Below are 22,525 nucleotides of genomic sequence, written 5' to 3' on the forward strand. Positions count from 1 at the left end.
ATCCTTAACAAAAAAATACTTTGATGGATAATACCCAAGCTAATTATAATAATAATACAAAAAAAACTATTCTGGCCAATGAAAGAGGGGTTTTAAAGAATTTCTCATTGAGAGAAAAAGATCAACACTTTTGTGAAAATCGCAATATATGTACGTATGTATTCTTTCTTAAGGCTTTCATGTCATATTAAACAATTTTTCAGTTGTATGACAATAAGAAGTCAAAACCTCAATAAAAAGTTTACAGTTGGGTCCCTAACAAACATATGTTTAATGAGGGGCCTTCAAGGCCTGGTGGTTAGTGTGCCAGGGCAGCACAATGATCCAGGAGCCTCTTCAGTCCAAGTCCAGCCCATGCTGGCTTCCTCTGCTGTCATGTAGATGGACTGTGGGGTGAGGAGATCTATGGGGCTGTGGGGTGAGGTGGATTGTGGGATGAGGAGATCTGTGGGGTGAGGAGGGCTGTGGGGTGAGGTTGGGTGAGGTTGGGTGAGGAGTTCTGTGGGGTGAGGTTGGGTGAGGTGGGCTGTGGGGTGAGGTTGGGTGAGGAGGGCTGTTGGGTGAGGTGAGCTGTGGGGTGGTGAGGGCTATGGGGTGAGGTTGGGTAAGGAGGGCTGTGGGGTGAGGTGGGCTGTGGGGTGAGGTTGGGTGAGGAGGGCTGTAGGGTGAGCTTGGGAGAGGAGGGCTGTGGGGTGAGGTGGGCTGTGAGATGAGGTGGGCTGGGTTGTGGAGGGCTATGGGGTGAGGTTGGGTGGTGAGGGCTATGGGGTGAGGTTGGGTGAGGAGGGCTGTGGGGTGAGCTTGGGAGAGGAGGGCTGTGGGGTGAAGTTGGGTGAGGAGGGCTGTGGGGTGAGGAGGGCTGTGGGGATGAGGAGGGGGACAGCCGAGACCCAGCTCAGGATTTTATCACCTCAGTGAGTACCTGAATTGTGATGACCACACACTGATAGTCCTGGACTGTGATGACCACACACTGATAGTCCTGGACTGTGACAACAAGAAGATAATGTACACTGTCAGTGATGTTGTCACAGAGCCACTCGTGCCATGGGCTGAGTATAAAGAAGTGGTAAAATCAGCATCTGCTCATCTGATTACATGCACCAAAAATCATTAACAAAAATGTTGGGCCGCATAGCGCTTGTTAGGAATCTTGTAATTAAAAACTTCAGCTTTTCTCATTTATTTACTTATTTCATTGGTGTTTTAGACCATGTGTTCAGGTTAAAGAAGATAATGTTCACTGTTAGTGATGTTATCGTCACAGAGCCTCTCGTGCCATGGGTGGAGTATAAAGAAGTGGTAAAATCAGCATCTGCTCATCTGATTACATGCACCAAAAATCATTAACAAAAATGTTGGGCCGCATAGTGATTTTCACAAATCTTGTAATTCAAAAACTTCATCTTTATGCATTTATTTACTTATTTCATTAGTGTTTTAGACCATGCATTCAGGTTAAAGAAGATAATGTTCACTGTTAGTGATGTTGTTGTCACAGAACCTCTCGTGCCATGGGTGGACTTTAAAGAAGTGGTAAAATCAGGTGAATCTGTAATTCTACCTTAACTTCCCAGTGAAATGTTATGGAAACGTCTCCCCACCATGGGGTAATTATTCATTACGTTATTTATACACTGCACTGAATTTGATGAAATAGGCAGGCTACCCGGAGATTTTGTGTTAAAAATCTTAGCAGATTTTATAGAAGATGAAAGAGTGGGACTAAAATTTTAGTCACGATGGTGGGAGAAAACCGGGCACAGCCCCAGAAAACCCACGAATATGCGCAGGTTGCTGACTTTCCCACATAACTGTACGACAGAAGAGGAAGAGAGTATGATCTGAACTTGAACTCAAAGCGGATCACATTGGTAAGAGGCACCCGGGTCATTGTACTGCACTAGCACACCAACCACCAGGCCACAGTGCTCCCCTCCCCCCACCAACCCCCCACATCCTGTTGGAGTCAGAAAACCTGCAAATGTATGTACATAACATAACAAAGTATCACAAATGTCCTACTAACTCTTCACAACCAACAGCAGTCTAAGAAATTGTTCACATGATTAATGACATACTAGACCAAAATTTCTCTGTAAACTCAAATTCAGTTCTTCAATTTCTGGTTTGCTACATTATTATCACTATGTGAATTAAACTTCTGTTCTACAGTTTCATGGTCACAAACTTCATGTTCATTTGTAATCCCGCCTGTCGTTCACAATATGTCACAGGTTTTGTACAGAATGACCCTTATTAGAGTTAGATATCACATTCATTATAAACCAACCACAACAACAACAACCACTCACCAACCAACCACAACCACTCACTGACCAATCACAACCACTCACTGACCAATCACAACCACTCATTGACCAATCACAACCACTCATTGAGAAATCACAACCACTCACTGACCAATCACACCCATTCACTATAAAACTAATCAATTTCAACCACTAACCAGTCACAGACTTGGCCAGCCAGTCACAAACAACACGCCACTGAGATCAAAGTTTGCTGACCTGTTGACATCTACTTTGATGATAATAATACAGCACTTATTCTCTCACAAAACTTTTGCATTGTGTCAAGTGTCTGGATTTCTTGATATTCTATATTTCTCGAATCTCAATATTCTAAGATTTTCCAAGTTCTCGGGATTAAAAGTTCCATGCTTTTCCCAGGTGTCGTGGATTACAAAATTCCAGGGCTTTCCAGGTTTCTCGATATTCAAAAATTACACATTTTTTCCAGGTGTCTTGGATTTCAAAATTCCTGGATTTTTGAGGTTTTCCAAGACCCATTTATACTGTAGAAAGAACATCCACGTGTTCACAGAAAAAACTGTGTAACTGCAGCTTGATAACAAGACACATTCAGATTTCAAACTTGGACGAGTTTCCAGAACCAACTGCAAGCTTGGTAAGCAATCAGCACACACGTATAGGACAGGTGATGGTCACTGCTCTTCTACAAATTCCATCTTGTTTCTTTACAGCTGTTATAAAGAAGAGTTTTAGCACTGAACAATTCACAGCTGGCCATCATTCACTTTCCCAGAACAATGAACATTCCTAACTCACCAGACAATACAAAAATGGTGAGTTTTCACAGCCTTTTTGTGTACAATAACAATCGGGACGGTATTACAAGAAATCACACTGATAGTTCAGAAACAAATCCATCATCTGTTATCATCACGTTGATCGCTGTTCCAAGGATGCCATTTTCGTCATCAGATGCATGATCAGTCCTGCCTGTTTCGTCCGCACCGACGTTTTCGTTCGTTGAGAAGACTTGGATTGGATTTCTAATATTGGCCTTTCTGGAATTTGCTGCCAGTCAATGTCGGGATACCTGAAACTTCGGTTCATGTCCTGAAAAAAAAAAATGTCTCTAAATCACATCACTTATAAATACCTCAAAAGAAACAGAGAAAAAACAAACGAAAACAAGAGACAAAAACAGAGAAAAACAAAGAGAAAAACAGAGAAAGAGAGAAAAACAGAGAAAAGGAGATTACTATGTGAACAATGTTTATCAGGCAGTGTTAAATGGAAAAAAAATGTGATGAAAGGGCACTTCCATTTTTGGGGTTTTCTTTTCTGTGTTTCCTTTTATGTTTCTTACAAACTAACTGTATATACATATATATAACGTCAGAAATAGTAAATTTAATAAACTCAAAAAAGAATTTTCTTTCTGATTTTTATATTCGAACAAAACAAATTTTAAGCTTGTTGTACTACACACAAGTACCAAATAAGACAAAGTACATTTATTAAAATCAACAATAACAAAATCAAACTAGAGCCCAAGGGCTGTGAAATGGGTCTATTGCTTCTAACTATGATATACTGTAAGATTGTAGACATTTTGCCGAAATTATTTTTCTAATTATTTCACCGTTTCTATTTGTTTGGTTAGTGTGAGCATGAAAATCTTCATTATCTGTCCCACTGCCGTATATGACAACAGATCAAGGCAACACATTGTAATACAATACATGTTTTGGTCCTTACATTGTATAGTTGTATCTCAACAGTACATATATGCCAAGGACACATAAAACACATGTACAATCTGTCAACCATTTTTTACCATCTTTTCAGGATTATATCCAAATGTTCATCACCTTCACGGAATTAGGAAGGTCAACTACTGGGCAGTAACCCAAGGGGTCAAGCAATGCTACAGATACTTTTCAGAGGTAGTGACATACTCTCTGCTTTTCCCAGAGAGGGAGCACTGGGTAAGCCTACTGCAGTACACATTTTTGTGAGATTACTCTGCACTTCACTATTTTGGGTCCCCAGCAATACATCTGGAAAGTACATACACATGCATACATGTACAGGCCTCCACAGACCTACCAGTACGGAGAGTCTTGTTGTTATATACATGTATAGGCCTACACAGACCTACCAGTACGGAGAGTCTTGTTGTTATATACATGTATAGGCCTACACAGACCTATCGGTACAGAGAGTCTTATCATTACATACATGTATAGGCCTCCACAGACCTATCGATACAGAGAGTCTTGTTGTTACACACATGTCTAGGCCTACACAGAGCTACCGGTACAGACAGTCTTGTTGTTACATACATGTATAGGCCTACACAGACCTACCGGTACAGAGAGTTTTGCTGTTACATACAAGTCTAGGCCTCCACAGACCTATCGATACAGAGAGTCTTGTTGTTACATACATGTCTAGGTCTCCACAGACCTACCGGTACAGAGAGTCTTGTTGTTACATACATGTATAAGCCTCCACAGACCTACAGGTACAGAGTCTCTTGTCGTTACACAGATGTACAGGCCTACACAGACCTACTGGTACAGACAGTCTTGTTGTTACATACATGTACAGGCCTCCACAGACCTATCGGTACAGAGAGTCTTGTTGTTACATACATGTCTAGGTCTCCACAGACCTACCGGTACAGAGAGTCTTGTTGTTACATACATGTCTAGGCCTTCACAGACCTACTGTTGTTCTTGTAGTCTTGACTTCTTGTCGTTACACAGATGTACAGGCCTCCACAGACCTATCGGTACAGAGACTCTTGTTGTTACATACAGGTCTAGGTCTCCACAGACCTACCAGTACAGAGAGTCTTGTCATTACATACATGTATAGGCCTCCACAGACCTACCAGTAAAGAGAGTCTTGTTGTTACATACATGTATAGGCCTCCAAAGACCTACAGGTACAGAGTCTCTTGTCGTTACACAGATGTACAGGCCTACACAGACCTACTGGTACAGAGAGTCTTGTTGTTACATACATGTACAGGCCTCCACAGACCTATCAGTACAGAGAGTCTTGTTGTTACATACATGTACAGGCCTCCACAGACCTATCAGTACAGAGAGTCTTGTCATTACATACATGTCTAGGTCTCCACAGACCTACCGGTACAGAGAGTCCTGTCGTTACATACATGTCTAGGCCTCCACAGACCTACCGGTACAGAGAGTCTTGTTGTTACATGTACAACTACAAGTATATGTATTTACATTGCCCACAATTTTGTCATAACATTCTAGAATAAATTAATTACTTCAGCTCTTCCTCATGAGGAATGAATCTAAATGACGCTCATAGGCCTATATTTATTCATTACACCTCAACCTGTGGGATTACCGGGTTCATTCCAATAACTCACAGTGTTTGTACTGGGGTCAAAAAAAAAATCCTACTTTTGTCGAGGTTTGCAATCCGCTTGTCAGATTAGACGATTCAATCCGCTTGTCAGATTAGACGAGTAGTACGGCCCGAGCCCATGCGTGACCTCATAACCCTGCTTGGAGTCAGAAAATGAAAATTTTGCCGCGATTTTAGAGTCCGGGAACATCTGTGCAAACAGAGTCGAGGTGCATGCTGCTGCGTGAGGAGATATACCATGTGCCTCCAGGTGATGCAAATGAATAATTTCCGCATCTCTCGCCAGCTCTTCAGTGCCCCGGGCCTCTGCATTCTTGGCAGCAGCACCAGCTGCAAAAGCATGCACAATACTCCCACGGCATCCCGCAGTCGTCTTCGCCTTCTGATGCTTACCGGTAGCACTATGCTTACTAAGCGCCTTTTCGCCCTCCTTCAAACAAACATTGGACTTGCAGAATCGGCACGTAACATTAAAATTGTCATTCCTAAGGATCCAATCTCCATATTTCCCCCCGTTCGGGTCGCTGGTTTCCAATAATTTCTCCGTAAAGTGTAACACCATCTTGGCAAGACTTTGGAAATCTCGCGCGATTGTAGTCTCGTGGCCTCTCGTGACCTCTCGAGATTTTCCGCGAATTTACGGGTGATCGGTTCCAACAGCTGTACTTACTCCCTCCGCTGCATTAGTTGGACATACAGACTGCGGATGGGCTGTGCTCAATTACTGCAAGGCCGGAACAAGCCTGACTTTGGTACATTGGACGCGGCGGGTGTATTTTCAGTAAGTGAACTGTTTAAAGTTTTGGCGGCTGACGTGTCTGCTGAACTCGGCCTCGCAAAAATCATCCCCTGAATTTCTCAAAGATTACAGTAAAATAAATCTTTCTACATGACAAAATTCTTCTGCACAACAAACGGCAAAATCCGACGAATTTCGGCGAATACGGGTTAAAATTAATGAAAATCCTACTTTATCCGTCAAAACTGTGAAAATCCGACTTTTGTCGGATAATCCGACGCGGTACAAAAACTGAACTCACTCACAATTTACCAATGTCATGTTATTTTGATAGCAGAGGTTGCAGTATTATTTCATTCTATGGTAACTTGCCTAATGTGATGGGTAATCTTTCTGACCTGTCAAAACATTTCTGTAAACACAAACAACTGCCGTTTTGGGATCAGAACATGACACGCTTGTTTATTCTGTAAGACGGGACGGAAGTTGGGGGTCACGTGACCACCCTTTCGTGCCTGCAACAAAACAGCTGCCCAATGTTAAAGGACTGGGTAAAAGGTCCCTTTTTGCCACTTCGCTAGCGAACAGGAATGCCTAGTTGTACAAAATAACGCCACGAAAGCTCTGTAGAAATACTCAGACTACCGGTATCCGGAAAGCTGACAATTATACAAATCCAACAGATACAAGATCGCTGACATTGATTCAAAAATAGGCATTTTCCTATGCGAGGACCGTTTTCTTCACCCACGCCGTTTGTTACAAAGGCGATCAAGTGGTCTCCGGCTTCCGAGCTGTCTTACATAATGCTAAATCCAAATGTAAGCCTACATTGGGAGACAAAAATTTATTATTTGTGCTTTATTTATTGGCAGTAAATAGTATAAATCCAAAGTGCTTCTGCACACAAGCTATTCGCGTGATTGTTGTATATTATTGCATTAGCTTCTCTCCTCAGAAATCACTGACACATGTGCACGTTGGAAACTGGACCCTCGATGACACAAGCACAAATAACTGACGATCGGTTTAGAATTAAAACCATATACTGGAAGCGACATTAGGATGATTGATGCAAAACAGTGGCAGAACTTGCTGTATAGTAACCCAAATGATCATTTTTATTAGCCCTTGCTACATCTTCATGGCAAACACTCCAGAACGTCACAAATACAAATATTACAGTAGTCATTCTCCACGACTGCTGGTATTGGCACATGAGCCTTTGCTATAACCTTCAGTTTCGATTTGGACAAGACTGTTTGCTTTAAATCTCGCATGTATGCTATAGCTTGCAGGAATTTATGTGTATGCACATATCCTCATGCATATTCGCTACGCTCTGTTTTAATATTAGAAGCATATCATCTAATTTATAAGCCCATTTATGCCCGCAAGCCCCTTATCTGTAGCGCTAGTGTCCATACTGGCATACTCCCCTTCTGATAGCTTCCACATTCTTTATTTTCACCATTTTGGTGACAAAGCACTGGATTGCCATAAGGTAGGCCCAAATATTATTTGGAGCTGTTAAATACAGTACATGAAAGTCCCCTACCTTACATGGTGTAAATCTTTTCGCTACATACGCTATCACAGGCAATTGAGGTACTGACTGGTATGTGACATTTACCAATTTTTTGAATGAGTGAACCTTTCAATGAGTTCAAGCAATAACTATGGATGTGACATCAGTGGAACCCTCGGGGTGACTATGCTACACTCGGGGTCGCTACAGACCACCACAGAATTTGATGTTAAAAAACTATTCACTTGGCTAGAAAAATTTTAAAAACATAATTCGAACTACATTCACAAATAACTTTTAATGGCCTTTCATCTGATACCTACTTCATTTTACTGGAGTTTGTTTTTTTCTTACATAATCAGATTTTCTTACCCTAGTCTCATCATTTATCAAGTGCAATCCCACATCATTCACTGCTATCAGACATTTGATCGGCTGAAAAGATGAAAGCAAACATCATTTTACTTGATTACTTTCAAGAGTTTACATTCTTTAAAACATATCAACGTTTTCGTGATTTTCACGTATGTAATAGTTTGAAACCTTCAGTTTAGTACATTTATTTATTTATTTGATTGGTGTTTTATGACATACTCAAGAATGTTGCACATAAACAACGGCGGCCAGCATTAATGGTGGGAGGAAACCGGGCAGAAAACCATGACCATCCACATGCTGTTGACACACCTTTCCATTTATTTATTTATTTAATTGGTGTTTTACGCCATACTCAAGAATATTTGACTTATATGATGGCGGCCAGCATTATGGTAGGAGAAAACCAGCTAAGCCAAGGGAAATCCCACGACCATCCACAGATTCACACCTTCCTAAGTACGCCCAAAGATATGGACAGAATGAGCTGGACTTGAACTCACAGTGACTGCATTGATGAAAGGCTCCGTGCCATTGTGCCTGACAGTTCTTGTATATATGTATGTGTTATTTGGGGCAACTCAGATGGGAAATCTGAATTTCTTTCAAATAAATGATGCCTCTTTTACTCTTATGAGGGACACTCAAGGGGCCAAAATCATTATGGAGGGAAAACTTCACGAAAGAAATATTTGAAGCTTGATGCTTAAAGTCAGATTTCACTACTGATATCACTACCAGAAAAACTGCATAGAGTGCATGGTGGCAAGAAGGGGAGGCAACTGACCTTCTGATGCCTGCCACCGGGCTGCTCTATCCCACCATGGAAGAACGCTGAGCCATACACCGTCAGGTTTCGGCACCACTTCAGGAAAGCCATCTCCAATGCCTGATCAAATACAACACAATTTATTTATTTACCTGACAAAAATTTATTCATTTGGGTTTACACCCTGTTTCTCACCATGTCAATATGTCACAAAACAGTTTTCCAGGCTTCTTTTCGAAACATTTCATTGTACTGTTCACTGCTAAAAAATTTACACATAGAAGTCCAAGTTTCAGACCTTGTTGGTTCATTTTGGAAAAAAAATTATGGTTATTTATGTCCACTTTTGGTCTTTTCAGTTTTCCAGACCTTTTTCTTCTGAGCTTTCACTGTATAATAGAATAGAAACTTAATAAATGACAATGACAAATCACAGACAGGCCATTTCATCCATTTTCCAAAAAAAGTCTGATCTTCATCTGTAGCTATTATGCTCACAGCTCAAACCACCAGGGGACATGTACATATGCTGCAAAAGCCATTCTTCCAGAACGCATGTTTCTTAACGAAATCCAGGTGGATTCCTTCACTTTCAATGTGTTCGTGTACATTCACCAGATTTGTTCACATTCCCACTGCATTCCCTCCCCAAACCACCCATTTCCATCTCACCTGAGTGGTTCGGTCTTTCTCTGGTAGGTTTGCGCTGAAGTTCTTGTATTGTTGCTGTATAAGCCTGTGATGGTTACTCGCTCGACTCTTCAGCTTGTTGGCAGGGACTAAAGACTGAAGATTCCTACCGCTTAAACATAAACAAAGACAACAAAGGTCAGACAAATCATACAGTACATGACAGGCTAAGGATAGGAGGTTTTTAATGCTTAAACATAAACCAAGACAACAAAGGTCAGACAAATCAAACAGTACATGACAGGCTAAGGACAGGAGGTTTTTAATGCTTAAACATAAACCAAGACGACAAAGAACAGACAAATCATACAGTAAATGTCACGCTAAGGACACGAGGTTTTTAATGCTGAACACATAAACACAGACGCCAAAAGTCAGACAAATCATACAGTAAATGTCAGGCTAAGGACACAAGGTTTTTAATGCTGAAAACACAAACACAGACCACAATCATCAGAAAAAACATATACTCAATGTCACACTATTAAGGACTAGACGTTTTTAACACTGAAGCCATAAATATAAAAGACAAAGGTCAAAAATTTATATAACATGAATGTAGAGTAAATACCAGATTACTAGATAGAACAGGCTGTAAGGAGCTTTATTCCTGCCAATAGTATTCCAAATGTATATGACTTTTATCTATGTCATTATATCATATATCATATTAGATTTATGGTGAATAAATGAATTTATTTATTTATTTCTTTGACTGGTGTTTTACGCCATACTCAAGAATATTTAACTTATACAACGGGGTCCAGCATTAGGGTGAGAGGAAACCAGGCAGAACCCAGGGGGGAAACCCAGGACCATCCACAGCTTGCTGGCAGACCTTCCCACGTATTGCCAGAGAGGAAGCCAGCATGAGCTGGAGCTGGACCTGAACTGAGCCACAGAGGCCCTGAATAAATGAATGAGTGATGAAATCCCAGCAAGATACATGTACTTTGTTTATTTTTTTGTCAATTACTACAATCTAAACAGTAAATGTACACAAACTTAACCTTCTCCAATCTGCCTCTTCCGTGTGCGTCATACGCACCAGAGGTCATAACTGACTTATGACTCGTCTGCAAGTCCATTCGTCACCTTGATCAAACGAGCATTTAAGTTTTATGTCGTCTTGCACTCCCCATGTCCAAAATTTGACTGAGCGACAAACTAACCAGCAACAGACAGACCAACCAACTTATAAAACTTTAAATAAAAACAATGAACACTCACTTTGAGAAGAAAGTCTTTGCTTTTGCCTGTTCGTATTCCCCCTGAGACATGTAGGTTAAGATGGCCGCAAAGAGTAGAACGTCATTGTCTGAGCATGGGTACATGGCCTTGATATAGTTATGATACGCCTCGTGGAACATCAGGTTGACGGCTCCTGGGTGGCTGATCTGAAATAACACGCAGATACGAGTACAGACATTTTACAAGGTACATGGCCTTGATATAGTTATGATACACCTTGTGGAACATCAGGTTGACGGCTCCTGGGTGGCTGATCTGAAATAACATGCAGATACAAGTACGGACATTTCACAAGGTACATGGCCTTGATATAGTTATGATACACCTCATGGAACATCAGGTTGACGGCTCCTGGGTGGCTGATCTGAAATAACATGCAGATACAAGTACGGACATTTCACAAGGTACATGGCCTTGATATAGTTATGATACACCTTGTGGAACATCAGGTTGACGGCTCCTGGGTGGCTGATCTGAAATAACATGCAGATACAAGTACGGACATTTCACAAGGTACATGGCCTTGATATAGTTATGATACACCTCATGGAACATCAGGTTGACGGCTCCTGGGTGGCTGATCTGAAATAACACGCAGACACTTCACAAGGTACATGGCCTTGAAATAGTTATGACACACCTCATGGAACATCAGGTTGACAGCTCCTGGGTGGCTGATCTGAAATAACACGCAGACACGAGTACAGACACTTCACAAGGTACATGGCCTTGAAATAGTTATGATACACCTCATGGAACATCAGGTTGACGGCTCCTGGGTGGCTGATCTGAAATAACACGCAGACACGAGTACAGACACTTCACAAGGTACATGGCCTTGAAATAGTTATGACACACCTCATGGAACATCAGGTTGACGGCTCCTGGGTGGCTGATCTGAAATAACACGCAGATACAAGTACAGACACTTCACAAGGTACATGGCCTTGATATAGTTATGATACGCCTCATGGAACATCAGGTTGACGGCTCCTAGGTGGCTGATCTGAAATAACATGCAGATACAAGTACGGACATTTCACAAGGTACATGGCCTTGATATAGTTATGATACACCTCATGGAACATCAGGTTGACGGCTCCTGGGTGGCTGATCTGAAATAACACGCAGACACTTCACAAGGTACATGGCCTTGAAATAGTTATGACACACCTCATGGAACATCAGGTTGACAGCTCCTGGGTGGCTGATCTGAAATAACACGCAGACACGAGTACAGACACTTCACAAGGTACATGGCCTTGAAATAGTTATGATACACCTCATGGAACATCAGGTTGACGGCTCCTGGGTGGCTGATCTGAAATAACACGCAGACACGAGTACAGACACTTCACAAGGTACATGGCCTTGAAATAGTTATGACACACCTCATGGAACATCAGGTTGACGGCTCCTGGGTGGCTGATCTGAAATAACACGCAGATACAAGTACAGACACTTCACAAGGTACATGGCCTTGATATAGTTATGATACGCCTCATGGAACATCAGGTTGACGGCTCCTAGGTGGCTGATCTGAAATAACACGCAGATACAAGTACGGACATTTTACAAGGTACATGGCCTTGATATAGTTATGATACACCTTGTGGAACATCAGGATGATGGCTCCTGGGTGGCTGATCTGAAATAACACGCAGACACAAGTACAGACATTTCACAAGGTACATGGCCTTGTTTAATATTGATACATAAAAATGAAAAAAAGAGATTCTTCCAAAATTAACCCTTTTTTTAAGGTTTTCAAGGTCTTTAAAATCTTCAAGGAAAAGTGAGGACCTTGACATTCTATTCTCTATTTATTCAGAATTTTTTCTAGCAGATTGTAAGTATGTATACTTCCGAAGATCATGTGATGGGCTTACTGCATTTTCCTGTTTAGGGGTGAGCAATGCATCTCTCCTCCACACCAAAATGGGCTCTTCCTCATTTGAGCTTCCATCCGTCAGTTTGACACATATTCGCTTCCAGTCCCGTAAGTGTTGTAAAGGTTTATGGTCCAACTTAAGTTGTAATTCTAATAAAAGAACAACTTCTTTACAAGAGAGACTAAACATCAACATCAAGTAAAGAACACAATAGAAGACATTTTGACAGAAAATTGATCAACACAAATCAAATCAAAGTTTTACTACCCTAACTCCTCAACTTTTTCCCATATAAAAGAGAAACTTTCAGTGCAATTTATGGACATTTATAATTTGACTTTTTACACCAAACTACACTGGTTGGATGGACCAATTTCAAGGCTTCACAAAGAGTATAATTTTTTCAGTCCACACAGAATAAACACCTTGCAAACATGCGAAAACATTGGAGAATTATTATCTTAGAATGACCCAAATAATTACTTTTCACAAAATATCAGCCTCGTCTGTGCATGTTTCACCATTCAAATTAGTAATAAATTCCCAAAAATTAAAGTGGGTTGAATTCTAACTTTTTCAAACTGTAGAATCATGAATAGTACAGCATGAGTCTGCTATTTACTGAAAGAGAATAATTTGAGTAAATCTTTAGCAAATATGTATTTTTTGTGTGCGAAGGTCCGTCAGCGACATGTGGATTTCCCCCAGCCTCCAATTCACCATTATACTGGCAACCATTGTCTAAGTGAAATATTCTTGAGTACAGCGTAAAATACAAAATAAAAAATAAAAGTATTTAATATAAATAAAAAATAAATCAAATAAATGAAAATATACACTGTGTGTGTGTGTGTGTGTGTGCATGTGTGCGTGTGTATGTGTGTGCCTGTATGCTTGGTGTTTAACGTCGTGCTTAACACTTTTTCAGTCATATGATGACGAGGAGTCACTAAGTGTGTGTGTACATATATTATGTCTTCTTGGGGAAGGATGAGTCCATACCACCAAATTGCTGCTACACTGAAGTATCACATCATATTGACACTGCATCAACCAGTCCTCTTTCCTTGCTCTAACCTCTCAGCTCTGAGTGCCAAGCAAGGTAGCAGCAAGTACCCTCTTTAAAGTCTTTGGTACGACCAAACCTCAGTTTGATCCTGAGGTCTCTCGACTTCAAGGCGGACACCCTAACCATTAGGCCACTGAAACAGTCATATGGATGTAGTCAAATGGAGCGCCCCGAGTAAGCATCTCTGTATACATTTACACGTGGTCTTCCAGCAACATGCGGATGGTCGTGAGTTTCCCCCCGGGCTCTGCCCAGTTTCCCCCCACCATAATACTGCCCGCCGTCGTATAAGTGAAATATTCTTGAGTACGGCTAAAACATCAATCAAATAAGTAAATAAATATACACGTACATGCAAAGCTGGATTCAAACACAAAGACTTTATTGGTCCAGGTGTTGTTGTCTGCATCAATCAAATATGTAAATTAGCTTTACAGGTGTGCAGGATATTGTATACTTACCTAAACTATGTGAGCAGATCCAGATGGTGAACAGGTGACTACAGGATGAGGGAAGATTCATCACCTGTGAGAGGGAGGGAGAGGGTAGGAGAAGGACAGGAAAAGTTAAATCTTTACTGTTAAACAGCTACTTCAGTGTCATAACCGCTGTGTCTTGGAAGCAAGATGAACTGATATTCATCTCCATGTAATCTGAATTGCTTTTTTTAATTGTATATACCGTTTGTACTTGTCTGATGTTGGTTCATGTATTGTTATAGAGGGCCTCTAGGAAGAGCAAATATTGTTCAATTTGACAGAGCTACACTCTTTAAATAATGGTTTCCTGAATGCACTCACACATAACATTCGTGTACATATGGGGCATGTTCAGAGTGACTTACACGTGCATACAGCGGACAAATAAAGCCCAAAGAGTCACGACAATTTGAGAGGAAACCTGCTTTAAAACAATGACTGTTCCATTAATCATTAGAAATACATATATTGTTATAACACGAAGGGTTAATAGACAATCAGCGCCATGCTATATTATCGCAGATATTTATGGTGGGAATTCCATGCTAACTTCATATTATTGTGGTTTGTGTTAAACACTATTTTGGAAATTGGCCTTGCAATTATTGACCTGGGACATCTGTATTGGTTGACTTCTGGTATACGAACATCTATGTTTCCGCACAGAAATAAAATCTGACACAAAACAAATGAAGAGTACTGAAAAGTCACTGATGTCATTGCGTCATTATAACTGCCTTACTCCACGTCATATCTGTCAATTTCAATACTCGCGACTTAGTGAATTGTGTATTATCATCAATATTAAAGTGAATTGTGTATTATCATCAATATTAAGTGTCACGAGCGATATCTCCAAAAGTACTGCATGTGTTAAACTAAAGTTTTACATGCATGTAAAGCACACTGAGCAAACATCTTGGCAGACTAACTACCAAATCTAAGTGTTACTTAATCTGGCCACCTGACAGTCTATACAGCTGAGCCTTACCTGTAACATCTGCTGATTGAGCTGGTGAACAGTGGTGCTCTCCCCTGCCTCCAAGTTCAGCCTTACACAGGTGCCATTCATCAGACTCACCTGGATCTTCTACACAAACACAAACACCAGGTGAGGCTTCAATTACAGTGATCATCATTCCCATCCAGGCATATCCATACAAATTTACATTCACGCTATTAGTTACAGGGTTTCTCAGTGACAGGATACAAATATCATGTGGTGTGAGTAGCACCCATATTGGGCAAAGTGTCAGCTGGACACAGACCCCCATTACAACTTCCTTTTTTCGGTACGGACGAACGTAATTCTGTGTATTTTAGAGTATAAAGTCTTTTTTTTTTGCTCCCAGGCGGCCATTTCTGGTGTACAGGTGCATGCTTAATATTAAAATGTTGGAAACTGTCTAAACTTTGAGGAGGTATGAGCTTTATTGATGAAAGTTTGAAATTCTGGGCGAGAGGACACAAGGGGTGAGGTAGTGATGAGGCTGCGAGTGACGTCCCCTTTGCGTTGCTAGGCACGCCTCCCGGCTACTGGCATGGAAAGGTCCAGATTTTGACGGTCAACCTATGTCAAGATTTTTATGGCTTGTTTCTCAAAGGCTGGGCCAGGTATGCACCATAACTTATTGGCCACAGAATATTTGGGACTGAGCTACAGCCCTAGACATTAACATTGTCGCTTATGGAAAATTAATGGGTGTCTGAGGCCAGCTGACACTGAGCACAGGGAGATAACTCAGTCAATGGATACATCTGGTAGTGGTTGTTGCCATTGCTGTGAATTTTTCCAAATGTAAGATAAGAAAAAGTCCATGTATCAACTGTTCTAGTCCAAACAATGTGTCATAGCTATTCTGAACAGAATTCCATTCTTAATCAAAGCAGTATTTTGTTCTTAATCAGAGCAGTTTTTCATTCTGTCTCAAAACAGAATCCTATTTGTTACATATGTGCACCTAAATTTGGCTAAAATTGTCCAGTTTTAAAATGCAGAAATCTAAAGCTTTTTTTCGGTAGCCACATCAGAAAGTCTGCCACAGATATCGTACACTTTGTGTTGATGGTTAGTATTAACTCACAGCAGTCTTCAGGAGGTATACACACTGGAGCCAGTCTGTTTTTGGTACAGCTTCACAGTAGTTCAGTGGAGTTTTACCTTCTCCATCTACTGGGGCCTGAGACGAGAAAAGGTGATGTCTTTGTCAAGCCAGGTATGTCAAGCCAGGTATGCTCATTGACTTCAGCTATATTTATCCCAATGTTTAATGTAATGTTTTATGCCAAATTCAAGAGTATTTTGCTTTATACAACAGCTGCCAGCATAATGGTAGGAGGAATATGGGCAAAGCCCGGGGATACCCAAGACCATCTGCAGGCTGCTTACAGACCTTCCCACAAACTGCCAAAGAGGAAGCCAGTACGAGCTGGACTTGAACTCACAGCGTTTTCATTGGTGAGAGGCTTCTGGGTTATTGTTCCATTGCTGGCACACTGACCACCTCGGCCATAGAGGCCCCATCTGCTACGTGTACATGTAAGTTGGCCATAACCTGACATTTGGTGCTAGATGTACATGTACAATGTAAAAACTTGTGGGGTTTACATTTATAATAGAACAAACCACCACTGGGCAACCTGAGCCTGCCAACAGTTGCATTTTATGTTTATAGCAATTACACAAGATTTACAATAAGACAGACAGACGGACAGACAGACAACGCCATATAATAATATTACACACCCTATAATGCTATAATATGGGCGCATACAAACGGTGAAAAAAAAAGGCGATGTAAGGCTTACGTAGTCAGTTTCCCGATGATCCAGGAGTTTGATGATCACATAGGGATGACCACACATTGCGGCAAAGTGCAGAGGGGTGGACATGTTCTTGTTCCTGATGTTGGGGGAGCAGCCGGCATCGAGCAACAAACTGACAGCCTTCACATGGCCACACCTGCAGAGTACATGTAAGTTACAAAAAAATAACAGGATGGTCTATATGCTACCTCACAGAAATACCATGACAAAGACACTAGACATGACACTCCTTTAATAGTATATTGCCACCAGTTTCCCCAGCCCACTGCCAATCATTATACGACCAGCAATAAGCCAGTGATCTGACATCTGTAACTTGTTTAAATAACAAATAAATAACAATGATAAATGTTTATTTATTTATTATCTCAAGTTTTTATATGCTGTACTCTAACATTTTTCACTAACATGGCGACGGTAAGTTTTCATGAGCACAGTCAAATGAGCGTCATTGACTGCTTATTGTGTTCATGTTCCTACAAGCAGTGTGAGCAGGGGAATGTAAAAATCCTCTGTCCAAGGCTGGAATAGAACCCACATCTCTTGTGTTCTCACCACAGACAGACATGCATTTTAACCATTACGCCAATACCAACTACACTGTTCCTAGACACAATCAACTACTTAGTTCTAAATATATTCATACAAGGAGATTATATACAGTACTATTCACTCAAAGAAAACAAAAAATTCTTTGGGATAAGGCTACTTTGGATTGATTGTACAGTACAGCCAGATCCTAACCATCAATCATACGCCCATTGTGGCCAGAGGATACCCTGATAGCCGACCCATGATCAGTATGATACGCGGGCCCTTGGCCGACTCTCAGCGGACCGTCGGGCGATGATCATTAAATGTTTTAACGCTAAATATGGACCGACTTTTTTGTAAACCCTCATGTCTGTTATGAACACCATCATAGCTCACAGCATATTTACTTGCACACGAATTTCGCACAAAGTTCCAGTTTTAACAGCTCACTGTTCAGGACCCCTACTGGTTCGCCACTCATATACACAGTTCTCTTGAAGACAGGGCATTCAAGTTTGTACCCGGCGTCTCAAGTATATGATATTTTGTTTCAAAATAAATTACGTAAGTGATTATTAAATAACATGCCTACTTAAAGGCATTTATGACAGAACTATGTGTAGACAAATATATGTATTTACAACACTTTGCTTTCCCTGAAGTCCACGCTGTACACAACGGCTCTATACAACCGTGGCGGTGTTTAAGAATCTGAAAACGGACTTGAGTTCTTTAGCTTATCAGTAAATTTATTAGTTTCATGTGGGATACAAAATTCCTTGGGAATGTCTGATTTAACTGAGTGATGTTTGTCAGCCTTCATGCTTATACGCGCTTAAAAACCTCTACTGAAAATGTATATGTAATGAGTCATATCTGTACATTACACAAGGCCTACAATTTATAAAATTCAAACCGCTGACACGTATAAAGGTCAGCATGTTAGTGTTTTCCCCTTTAATCTCAAGTCCTCTAAATAGTATCCCCTATTTCACAATTGTCAATCCTATCCTTCATTAATATTTACAAGCACAAAAACGCGTTTATTATAGCATGAGCACAATCATATGTAGCCTTTATGCACGCGTGAAGACATATATATATATATATATATATATATATATATATGCATCCTACATGTAAACCTTGCACAAAATCAGGCTATAAAATGTATTACATATTTTGAGAATATTCATCTACCTATCCATGTATAAATTATGAAAATTCACCAAAGAAAGTAAAGAGATTTTTGTTACCAGTAAAAAGAAATCTATTAGCGCATATAATTCCAACCCAATTTTTACTGTTACTATAGAATAGCCCAAATAATTACCTTATATCAGCCTCGTCCGTGCATGTGTTCTGTTCAAAATTGGTAATTAAGTTATAAAAATTTATAGAGAAAGTCGAACGAATAATACAAGGCCTATAGTGTATGTCCAATGTCGTTACATCAAACTACAACAACTGAATGAAAGTCATAAAATGATACGCTGACCATGGTGCCACCATGCACGGATTGTCGGCAGATCCTTGGCCAACCCTATGCAGACCCTACGTGGATGGGAGGCGGAGGATGATGGCGTGTTTGATCAAGGTCCGGTCAGGGTCGGCGTATAGTGGGCGTATGATACTAGGCCATTCAACCACAAAACGGGCGTAGGGTTGATGGTCAGGATCCAGCTATACTGTTGCAAGGGAGGTAACTCCCTGTATCTGGGGTAGTACCTACCAGGCTGCGTAGTGAATTGGTGCCCACTTGGAATCGTAGTCCAGCTGTGAGTGATTGTAGCCTTTAGCCAGGAGCTCCTTCATCCCCGCTATATCATCATCGTATGCACACTTATGTAGAGGAAAGTCTTTCTCCCACTGTTTCTCTTTGTCACTGCAAATTCAAGTTTTCCAGTTGCTCAATTTATTTATTTATATCAATGGTGACTGCTGGATCATCGGGAAACTGATTATGTAAGCCCAAAATCACTTATTTCTGCACCCATATTATATCTATTTGATTGGCGTTTTACGCTGTAGTCAAGAATATTTCACTTTATATATGACCTCGGCCAGCATTATGGTGGGAGGAAACCGAGCCCAGGGGAACCCACGGCCATCCGTAGGTTGATGGAAAACCTTCCCAAGTGCAGCCGAAAAGGAAACCAGTATGAGCTGGGCTTGAACTCACAGTGACCACATTGGTGGGAGGGTGCGCTGTTCTGGTGTGCTAACCTCATCGACCACGGAGGCCCCCAGTTGATCAATTATCAGTGATGTTAGATTTACAGGGCCAAATGCAAGGACATTTCGATACCTATTAGGAGAGCCCAAATTACAGCATATATGTTTGTAAAAAGACTTAATATGGAAAAAATATTGCCTGATAAATTTAACTTGTTGTATTCAAGGTTGCTGCCTATGCACAAAAATTTCCACCTATTTTGATAAATATCATATTTATATTTTCATAATTTAGGATAAATGCATACGTTTCGATATAAACAACAAACTTACATTCAAATAGATTTATTAGACAAGCATCACAGCCTTATTCAGAACATTCTTATGCAACTACGATAAATACCAAAAGTTGGTCCCACATACCCACCATACAAAAATATTTTCAAATACCTTCTCTCTTGAAAAAAAAATCCAAAAAATATTAAAGATCATATTTGCAAATAAGTTTTGATGCTCTTTCATCTGATTTTGGTATCATTTTTGTGTTTTCTTCTCCTTTAAGTTATGAATTACTGGACTTGGATTTAAAAAATGAAATACTCCATTGGGATAACATGCTTTGGCAGACAGTCTTACAAGCATTGTTGGGGGGGGGGGGGGGGCGGGCTCCATGGTCGAGAGGGTTAGCACCACAGCATCACGCAATGGTTGCTGTGACTTCAATTTCAACTCATGCTGGCTTCCTCTCCGGCCTTACGTGGGAAGGCCTGCAGCAACCTGCGGATGGTCATAGGTTTCCCCCGGGCTCTGCCCTATTTCCTCCCATCGTAATGCTGGTCGCCATCGTATAAATGAAATATTCTTGAGTACGACGTAAAACACAAATCATATAAATAAATAAATAACATAAAAATACAAGCACTGTTGTTTATAGCCAGCACAGACCCGAGGCAATGGATGCAAATTCAGAATTTCCCTAACCAACGCTCAACCTGCGCCAAAAAGTAGTATGCCCCTCCCCCCAAAGGTCAACAGTTAGCAGCCTACCTGCTGTGTGCAGGGATGCCTGAGGGAGGCTCTATGTCTTCATAGCGAGGACGACCCAAACCCCAATACCTGTTATCCACCACATTGTCAACCTGTGGAGAAAACAAAAGTGAAAGTGAAAGTCACTAATCATCAAACTGTTAACCTGTTACCCCTGTTCAACAAAAACAATGCTGTTATCGCTGAGGTGACATGTGGCATGGAAATTCATTATACCTCACAGTAGTCTTTTTGCTATCTGATTAGTCAGTTATTCTCCAATCAGAACTTGATGTGACAAAACCTGGTTTCCACACACAAAAATGGTAGCTGCACACAAAATTTAGGCCTATGAATAAGGCTACCTTGTTTCGGTGTAGCACAGAATGACAGTATAGTTAACACTCTATTAATGTGTCTGAAACATATCTAGAAAATAAACATGGGCCAAGTACTTATCACAGCCTCTTTCCTTGGGTCCATCACACTTGTTAGTACCCCCTGGTCATGTTGCGATCTACTAGACCTCCCCGGTGACAGTTATCACCTCTGTCGACACCCGTACCTCATCAGTCTGTTGAGCTACCGTCCCCTTCACTCATATAACAACTTTATAATTCTGGTGGAAATTTATATTCTTGGTCCTGACTTTGAAATAACATGTGCAGATGATTTTTTGTACACGACACATCAGCGTTCACGTTGTAGTAAACTAGGCTACGGCAACATCGTCGTACATGAGAAGTGACAACTGGAGTCCCTCAGGCTCTCTTTCGATACAATGATCATACATGTAGCACTTTTACCCTGAGCATTTTCAATGTAAATATTTCTGCCCACCTGCTACATGACAAATGGCACTTTAATCACAAGTTTTCTGCCCCACATTCCTTCACAAGTCCGCCCGCTAGAAAATGAACCAACTATACGCAAATGAGGATGCATGTATTAGTGTGACATCGGAGCTCGAGTGAGCTATAAATTGACGTGGTTTGTATCGCATAAGTGTTAGGCATCTGAGCGTACAGGTAAACACAAACAAGCTCCCGTTTCTACATAAATTGCATCAAATTGTCGGCTTGACGGCTATCAATTCCAAATCTAACCAGGTAAATATCCCTGCTCGATCAACCATAATAACTAATTGTAATGCCATTTTTCAACAGTTAATCTAAATGGGTAACTTACCTTTGTCTTGTACGGCAGACCTGATCCAAACAAAGGATTCATCACCACCTTGTCGCACTTCTCTATGAAGAGCATCTTGGCGAGAGCTTCGTTCGCCGTCAGCCTCAAGGCTACGTCGGCCTTTCCTACATCTTGATCCAGTTTAGTGCTGGGGATAAACGCAGGGTTGTTTATACAAAGACGAATGCGATACTCCGCCTGAGAGCGAAACAAACAGTCGATGGCTTTGGGTTTGGAATGGCTCTCCTGTAACCAGCTGAAACAAATAAAATGAGTCCAAATGTATCATATGCATTTACA

At 40.9% G+C, this 22,525-nt stretch overlaps 1 protein-coding gene across 1 annotated transcript in view; it reads right to left on the reverse strand.

Annotated features, from left to right (window-relative positions):
• Nucleotides 1–403: 403 nt before the first annotated feature.
• The window catches only part of LOC135464868 (krev interaction trapped protein 1-like), a 28,122-nt gene continuing 6,000 nt past the window's right edge, over nucleotides 404–22,525 (reverse strand). The window contains exons 6-18 of the mRNA XM_064742437.1: nucleotides 22,226–22,481; nucleotides 21,059–21,150; nucleotides 19,569–19,721; nucleotides 17,285–17,438; nucleotides 16,561–16,656; nucleotides 15,468–15,566; nucleotides 14,459–14,522; nucleotides 12,926–13,077; nucleotides 11,016–11,182; nucleotides 9,768–9,897; nucleotides 9,114–9,215; nucleotides 8,324–8,386; nucleotides 404–859 (exon numbers count right to left, since the gene is read on the reverse strand). Of these exons, the coding sequence (XP_064598507.1) occupies nucleotides 404–859; nucleotides 8,324–8,386; nucleotides 9,114–9,215; nucleotides 9,768–9,897; nucleotides 11,016–11,182; nucleotides 12,926–13,077; nucleotides 14,459–14,522; nucleotides 15,468–15,566; nucleotides 16,561–16,656; nucleotides 17,285–17,438; nucleotides 19,569–19,721; nucleotides 21,059–21,150; nucleotides 22,226–22,481 (1,984 nt within the window). The remainder of the gene's footprint in view (nucleotides 860–8,323; nucleotides 8,387–9,113; nucleotides 9,216–9,767; nucleotides 9,898–11,015; nucleotides 11,183–12,925; nucleotides 13,078–14,458; nucleotides 14,523–15,467; nucleotides 15,567–16,560; nucleotides 16,657–17,284; nucleotides 17,439–19,568; nucleotides 19,722–21,058; nucleotides 21,151–22,225; nucleotides 22,482–22,525) is intronic.

Source organism: Liolophura sinensis, chromosome 4 (assembly GCF_032854445.1).
Source record: "Liolophura sinensis isolate JHLJ2023 chromosome 4, CUHK_Ljap_v2, whole genome shotgun sequence".
In the NCBI taxonomy this organism is placed as follows: domain Eukaryota; kingdom Metazoa; phylum Mollusca; class Polyplacophora; order Chitonida; family Chitonidae; genus Liolophura; species Liolophura sinensis.